We start from the raw sequence: 8662 nt of genomic DNA on the forward strand, positions 1-8662 counted from the left end.
ACTAATGTATACTATGACATAGATCCACATTGTATTGTTGGTGGCTATGATCTTTTTGTTTATTGCATGGATCCATTGTGTATTTGTTCATGGCCATGTCATAGAATTTCATGTCATGGATACAAAATGTATAGTTTTGGTGGCCATGTTCATTTATCCTTTATGTTGAGCATGGGTATGCCCACTAAATGATTGTAATGCATTTCGGTCATTAGTTTATTTAATTACCTCATTCATTAGGGGGTATTTGTTACAACCCTATTTTCCTCTCCATGACAGTGAGAGATACTCTAGTTCAATTTTCCTCAATTGTTGGATTCACCCTTGTTTTTGCTCATATGGGTCTTACAAGTAAAGTTATTAGATGTTATAGGGTTGAAATACATAATTGAGTAATTTCTCATAATTATTTTGTCACAATCTCATAATTATGAAATAATAATTATTTCATAATCAAGAAAAACTCATAATTGATAAGGAGGTTCATATTGGGTTGGGAAAAGCTCATACATAAGTAGGAAACTCGTGCATGACATGTAATTGCTTTTTTCACATGTCGTTAGGTCTATCCATGTCTTGTATCCACCCAATTCACATGCCATAAAGCCTAACTTATCTTGGCCCTAAGTGTCCAATACATCCTCCTAGAACTAGGAATGGCCTATATAATGAGACCCTCTCGAGTGGAAGGGAGGAGGAGAAAATAGTAAGAGAACCTAGTTATACTACAAAATTACCATTAGACTAGGCCCTTGTTTGTTTCATGAATGAACCCAATTTATGAGTTAGTCAAGAGAGGACAAGAAGAAAGGGTTTAGAGGAGAATTCTACACACTTGAAGGTATACTTGTATGTTTTATTGTTATTATAATACATGAATGACACTTTGGTTTCTTTCTCTACATTATTTGTGTTTATGAGATCATGGTGTTTCTAGTATGAGTAGATATTTCTTGTAATCTAACTTGCCTTTTTAGAGAGGCAAATATATAATCTTTTTTTGGTTGTGAATGTGTGCATGTGTCAATACCAAGGAGTTGGAACAACATATCTGAATAGTGGCAAGTCTTCTAGTTGTTTAAGTGGGTTTGTTATCTTCATCAACATCCATGGATTGTAAGGTATGTATTCACCCCTACTATTTTTATTCCATGAAAGGTAAACATTATTAAATAAATAGGAAGCCTATTTTTTCGTATTATCCACTATCTGGTAGATCTTGAGGTAGGATCTATGGAACAATAGTCCCTTTTTCCTTAGCATAATTCAGGAAAACAAAATTTGTGACTCCAGTGGGGAGAAATAATGTTCGTGTTCTCCTTCTCTTTTCTATATCCCTTGATTATGTTTATTTATGAGTGATTATCTATTAATCACTATATATTCTACATTTTTTTCCAGCTAGCTCTATCCCTAATCTTTCAGATCTAAGTTTATTTTAAATCACATTTAAAAAGAAAAAGAAAAACGAGGGAAAAACAAGTTGTGGTTTGCAGATAGGAATTCCCTAATAGTGGGACTTGATATTGATGCAACCGGGGGAACACAGTAATTCTGGTCCAGAGTCATCAATTTCCATATTGTCTACATGTCTCTGAAGACTTAATTGTAGAATATCACCTCTCGTCAGAGTGGACGGTGCTACACCTCTCTACTCTTGATTTTGAGCATCAGAGGACTCCCATGCATCTTGTATTTCATTCTCTCGGTCTTGAATTCCTATTCTTTGGTTAAAATTTTTATCCCTTGTTTCTTATTTATTTTTTTTGTCTTTTGTCCCTTTTAAACTTTTGAATGTCAATTAATTGTTTATATTGGGAACTAGCTCATTGTCGAGTTTCTTCATCAACTATGTATTCTTGTGCCTTTGCAATGCACTGCTTTCCTACCATCTTGACTATTTAATTTATCGTTATCTATTTTACTTTCCTTCATTTTCTTTATTTATTTCTCATGAATCATTACACCCCTCCCCCATTGTCGAGCCGCCTTAATCCCAGACAACGAGGTTGAATTCGACAAACACTTTTATTTGCTTAGAAAGTAATCCCATGTTTCCTTTTTGTTTTTACAGTGAGCGTCGAGAAATTTCTCCCATTCATCTTGTATTTGGCTACTTTCAGAGTTTAGTGGTTCCTGTAGGGGTGGTTGATATTCTACTATGTGTCCAACCCCTTTTTCAAGGAGAAACTTCTGGAGCAAAGTAGGTATAGTGCAAAAAAATTTATTGTGGAAGTTGTCAAAAAATTGTGCCCTGATTCATTCGATAAAAGTTCGCTCTTCTATCACTTTTTCCTTGAAAAAGTTGTTGAGAATATTTTCAACCCACTCATGCAAGTTTGTTCATTCACCGTTTGATAATTTAAATGTCTTTCAACCGTCAATTTATGTCTATCACATTAATAATGTGGTCTAGGAATTTCTTATCTTGGTGGGGGCTACTTCAATAAATATTTTGTGTGCTTCTGTAAAGAAATGTGCCCTAGTTTATGCAATAGATAGTCTATTTTGCCTCACTTAGTTATTCAGGTAATTATTAACTTTTGTCTGCCACCATTGTTGTATCTCTTCCAAGGTTATTCACAATTTCAATTTATGAGTACTCTAGTTTAATACTATTGACAATGGAACCAATGTTGTAATGTAGCAAAGAGTAAGCATCGGTTGCCAACAGGAAGACAACAAGTAACTACATAGTCATATGAAACACAAGAAGAGAGAAAATACACAAAGTAGTAGAGAACCAACAAAGCAACTCTTTATATTATATTCTCAACAACCATTTAGAAGCATTACATAAAATGATTCATAGGCATACATACATACATTATTTCTTGAATAGTTACAGTAGTTTGGATATCAGAACCGACTTTACCTAATCGATTGGTCGGTCGACTTTACTAAAAGGGGTCAGTTGACTTACAATATATCAACTCGACTCAGTCGACTAGCCCCTCCAACATTCCTTGAATAATTAAATATGCATGTGGTCTCTTCATGGGAATGGAGTATGTATGTACCTGTATTTATGTAACATGTAAAGGGTATATTGTTGTAATTGCTAGATAGGCAAGATTACCCCTTTATCATGTGTCCCTAATGAATTGCATAACTTGTCTAGTATAGTTCAATAACCTCTATTAGGGAGTTTTTTAATAATTGAAGGAGTGGGCCATATGTTACCTAGATGCTCTATGAATGGACCATATTGTTGGGTTTAACTATGTTATAAAGTTATTTAACACTTGGAATGGACCATCTTGGTTGTAAACTATGGGAGATGACGTTTTTACATTAAGGAGGGAATCATCAGGAAGATGAATGAACCATGTACATGGAGGAACATCCTAGTAGAACAACAGTTTTAGTGGTTAGATATCCATTCGTTTTGGTGGATAGTTGTTCCTTTATATAGACAACGACAATTTGGTGATGTATGCATAATCTAGGTATGGGGTGATAGTACCAAAATAGACCAAATATGGAATTTTCTATTAAAACGGTTCTTCAAGTTCTAGTGAAGCATTTGCTACAAGGAGAAGACATTGAAAAAATCAAGGGATGAATATTATGACAAGTAGTTGTTAAAGGGGAGTGTTTGAGTATGTATTTCCTACTTGCCTTGTGTGTGATCATATGTAATTGTTATGATTATCGGTCATTATTAGGTAGAGTGCATCTTTATGTAGAGATTTTATTTCCTAGTTTTTAGGAGATGGTTAGATCGAGTTGGTTTGAGATATAATCTCCAACTAGTTAGCTTCCTAAGTTAGTGTGTGGTTGAGACGTTCTCTCCATTAAGCGATTATGAGTTCAAAACGTGTATTCATATATATCATTACATCGATTAATTAGATTTCTTAACACAAATTCAATCTATAATCATCATATACTATCCCATTCTAACATCAATGACATATGTGTGTATAATAGTCAAAATGTTAAACTTCATTAAGTTTAAATTTTTGAGATATATATATATATATATAGATATATAATTTAACAATATAGGATAGATTGTATTAATCATTGTTTATAAACTCAATTAAGGATTAATACTCAATTATACATCTTATATATTTAGAGAACGATCAATATACCCACAGTGCGACACAACACTAAATGTTGCATCAACAGAAATATGTAGCGTGAGATTACTACTACCGACAAGTGTAATATGTGACATTATTGCTTAGTACTTGTCTCTTATGCAAAAAGTAATTACGCCGTAAGGCGTTTCCCTCTGAAATGAACTCCCCCGATTGCCTTTCTGTCCTAATCGTAGCCGTTAGATTTTCTGTTAGACGATTGAACAAAAATCAGTCATTTGATTTGATAAAAAATGTTTTAAAACATTAAAAAACCTTTAAAAAACGTTTCACTTTACATGCAATAAAAGGCGGATCACCAGGCGCACAACAGCCAACAATGCCTCTGTGATGGATTTCCTGGGTGAAAAACACAGATTAAAGAGCTCATATCGCTCGTTGGGGGTCCAAGGGATTTTATGATGTCATTGCTTGTTTATGGGGGCCCTTCCACTAGCAAAACCAATGTAGTTTTAGATATATTGAGGCGTTTGAACTGCCCTTTTGCCTATGCGAGCTGTAGATCTTGTTTTAGCCCTCGTCTGCTGTTTGAATCCATTCTGAACCAGCTGATATCCCACAGAAGAACGAAAGCTAATAACTATAGCAGTGAGAAGCGCTGCGAGAAAATTGCAGATTTTGTTGTGTATTTGAAAGAAGCCTGTATTCAGGCCATTGAGAAAAAATATGAAAATAAATTGGTAGGTGGGTCTATAGAATCTCAGAAAGATGGGGAACTAGGGTTTACGGGCTCTCCTCCCAGGGATTCCCAAAAAATCCCAGATAAAGGGCTGAAGGAATCAGTGTTTAAGGGATCTCCCCACGAGGATACCCAAATAAGTCCAGAGAAAGGGTTTCAGGAATAAGGGTTTAAGGGCTCCCCTCACAAGAATACCCAAAAAAGTCCAGAAAAGGGGCTTAAGGGTTCCTCCAAAAAAAATACAGGAAAGGGGCTTCAGGCTTCTGGTTGCAATGATCCTTCGCAGAAAGACAGAGGGAAGAGGGACAATGATTCTTTTAGTAAAGAAGTCAGGAGATTGGATTTTCCAGAGGTGGTGTACTTGATATTTGACAATATTGAACTTCTGCACGAGTGGAACAATGGTTTCAACCTCATCTCGACATTGTTAAAGCTATTTGATTTGACAAGAATGCCCAATTTGGGTTTGATTTTTATCAGCAATATCACTCCAGATTCCTTCTATTCCCATACTGGTGCTCTGGAGCCATTGACAGTCTACTTTCGAGACTATACTGATGATGATTTGTATCAAATCCTTATCAAAGGGCAGCCTAATACTGAGCTGTATGCCTCATTTCTCAAGTAAGTACCTGTGACTACCTTTTTCTTCAAATATGCTTATAGATTTCTGTTAATGAAACAATAATGCTCAAATCTCATTAGAAAAACACGAGGCAAATTTGGGTTCATGTGTCTACTATTTCTCTGCATCCATAGGAGTATGTCGCAATGTGTAAATCTTGTTGATTGGCTCCTGTCAATGAGGTTATTAGTTTGGTTTGCTGAAAGTTCTGTCTCTTCTGCACACTATACACTTGCTTATTTTGTATGGGAAGATCCACCCAGCAGTAAGAAAGTTGGGCTTCTCTGATCTCAGGTGTCCAAACCGTGCCACGGTTCTCTTTGCTGTTCAAGTTAAGGGGCTTTCGAAGTTTTTAAAAGTTTCAATGAAATATGTGGCTGCTTGATTTAAACTTGTTTTCTTTTTGTTTCTGATATTGAACAATGCTATTTTGAAGCCCTTCAGTAGAGCTTGCAGGTGAGTTACAGAACTCTCTACAGCATTGGAACCTTTGTTTCAAAAATACTGTGAACCAATTAGCAAAGAAGCTGTGGTTCCCGATGAAAACAGAAAGCGGAGGATGTTTTCTTATCTTGAGCCACACATTGCACCGGCCTTGAACCAAATATTCAGTGTCCCTACTTCTGGAGACAAGGTTAGAAGGAAAATCATGACAAGAAGACAAGGTTTTGATGAAATACATGAAGATCTAGATTTTCATCTTTCTGTTTGTGGCAAGTACTTGCTCATCTCTGCCTTCATTGCATCAAGGAACCCTGCGACTCTTGATGCCACGTTGTTTGATTCGTCTGTGGGATTAGATAATCGTAAGTGAAGGAAAAAGTAAGAACTTTAGTTCCTTTGATCCTTTGCTTTTCTCCTTTTTTGTTTTTCTTTTCATCTGATTCTTAAAAATAAATTTAGTTGATTTCACATAAGGAAGGATCTGATTTCTTTTATCTAGAAGTTCCAGCTCATCTGAATACTATGCCCTCTTTCCCATTTCATGGCAGCAAGAAGTTAACGTTTCCTCCATCTAATTATGCAATCCCAAGCATCACTTTGGAGTAATTATTGTATACTCTCTTTTGTTGGTTTGTGAATAGGAGTGTAAAATCCACAGAGAGAAAGGAACATGAGGAGCAAGAAAAGTTCCTTAAAGGTCCAGGGAGTTTCCCTCTGGAGAGGCTGCTTGCAATCTTCCAATGCATCACAACAGTGGCAGATGAAGAATTGGAAAATCTACAATATGACAATATATTTGCAGCTGATGAAAATGGTTTGGGGCCTATGGCTGATGCTCTTATGCAGCTCTCAACTCTTTGTAATATCAATCTTTTGTATAAAGGAACAAACTTTCCCCTAGAAGGTGCTGCTAGATATCGTTGCAATGTCGATCAGGAACTTGCAATGAAGGTATTCCTCTTTTTGTTTATGATTTATCAATGTTTATTGTTGTTATGCTATATTGAAAATATCGACTAAAATCTTTGATCATCACTTTGGCTGTGGGAAATAGGAATTTTATTTTTAATCCATCTCTTATTTGTTTGTGATTGTAAATTGCATACAGTGTCAAATTTCCTTTTTCAAAATATCTCTATCGGTGATAATGACCTTGACAAGGACCATTTCTAGACGTGTTGTTCAGTCGCCTACTACGGAGGAAGTAAATCAGTTCAATTTGTGGGAGAAAGACATTTTATTGATTGTTAAATGTTGTATGTTGTGGGGCAAGGAGGTCACGTAATTATAAAATATATGAACTGTTTCACCTCATAACCCCAGGAGTTGTGAATATCTCAGGTATGTTGTTCAGAGTCTACAAATTAGATTATTCACAATAAAGTCGCACACAAAATTATATAGATTAATACACAGGATTTATGTGGTAAAACCCTGAAAACATGTCAACGAAATATCCAGGGGCAAGACAATTAAGTTTTATTCTTCAGCAGAGTAATTGCATTCAGGCTTACAATACAACCTCCTCATTTGTGGGAACAGAGTAATTGCATTCAGGCTTACAATACAACCTCCTCATATGTGGGAACATAGTAATTGCATTCAGGCTTACAATACAACCTCCTCATCTGTGGGAACATATATGAATTAGACTCCGTTACAATAGTTTTGTTAAGTATATTTAGTTTGTAAAACTGAATAACCACAACAACATTTGTGTTCTTCAATTTATGCCTTACGGCATTTCAGATGAAGTATTCGAGTAAAATTAATGACAATACAGTAATCAAAAAATTTCCTAGATGCTTTCTCCCATGAGATGAGTTTGCCAAAAAAAATATGCATCTAACAGTAACTATGCAAATAAGTCAATGATTGGAAAAAATGCCTTGCCTTCCACAATCCATCACTAGCCAAAATGAGAAATTTTGTGTCTCTCACATCTGGTTCTGAACTTAAATGTTGCTTCAGACTCCTGTCACCAAACGCACGAGCTACAACAAGCTGACCATTAACTCGAGGTACATCTCCTAATATATCAAAAAAGAACGCCATTAAGTATACAGTTTCTCCCTGTGACCATTCAAATGTTACTCTTGAGCTAGAAATTATTTAAGTATGTTCTCATTAAAATTAATCTCTGCACAGCATTTGTAGTGGTACCTGGCAGGAGTGTCACAAATCCACCCTTCTCGATGTTTTGGTGTTCAATACTTGGCTCATGATCAACAGTCAGCTGAATAGCAGTGCCGTTTTTACATATAACAACCCTGGAATCTCCTGTATTTGCTACAAAGAGTTTTTTCCCATCAACTAAAATAGCAGTGACTGCTGTGGAGCCACCGGGCCCTAAATCAGCTGCCTTTGCTAAAATTTTCCCATCAGTCCGGTTGTATGCATTCTTGATGGCACTTTCTGGGTCTGTCCAGAACTTCAGCTCCATTATTATCAGAGATACTTGTCATAGTTAAAATACTTAATTAGCATTTTACACCATATGAAACTTTGAAAATAGCAAGTGACAACCAATACAACAAATGGCAGATCAACTGTAAAAGCATTTTACTGGATGTGCATCAGAGTCAGAAATCTCATCTAATATACATTTTTTTTCTAAAGATTCATTTGAGAACCATCATATTTATAAATATGAAGGAAATTATAAAAAATGATGACGATTTGTCAAAATGCAATTTTTGCAATAAGGAAGCACTATTGCTTTATGGCATGGCGTGATGCTACTACTGGACGTTTTTTCTTTGGATAGGTGCAAGAGACACATGAACATATAAGTATAGGAAATAT

At 35.7% G+C, this 8662-nt stretch overlaps 1 protein-coding gene and 1 pseudogene across 1 annotated transcript; one reads left to right on the top strand and one right to left on the bottom strand.

Annotated features, from left to right (window-relative positions):
* Positions 1–4248: 4248 nt before the first annotated feature.
* LOC149216275 (origin of replication complex subunit 5-like) lies at positions 4249–7002 on the top strand (annotated as a pseudogene).
* Positions 7003–7702: 700 nt separating this feature from the next.
* Positions 7703–8300, bottom strand: LOC149216276 (putative protein phosphatase 2C 44). Its single transcript, XM_089389890.1, has 2 exons — positions 8021–8300; positions 7703–7887 (listed from the first exon to the last, which is right to left on the bottom strand). The coding sequence occupies exons 1-2, from the start codon at positions 8298–8300 to the stop codon at positions 7703–7705; spliced, it is 465 nt and encodes a 154-aa protein (XP_089246016.1).
* Between the last annotated feature and the right edge of the window lie 362 nt (positions 8301–8662).

This window comes from Pinus tabuliformis, chromosome 1_1, assembly GCF_031772625.1.
Source record: "Pinus tabuliformis cultivar Carrire ecotype Pingquan chromosome 1_1, CPIR1, whole genome shotgun sequence".
Lineage (NCBI taxonomy): Eukaryota > Viridiplantae > Streptophyta > Pinopsida > Pinales > Pinaceae > Pinus > Pinus tabuliformis.

Coding starts and splice junctions, on each gene's coding strand:
- LOC149216276 (XM_089389890.1), bottom strand. CDS start 8,300: ATGGAGCTGAAGTTCTGGACAGACCCAGAAAGTGCCATCAAGAATGCA. Junction 7,888..8,020: donor ATTTGTGACACTCCTGCCAG/GTACCACTACAA, acceptor TTGATATATTAG/GAGATGTACCTCGAGTTAAT.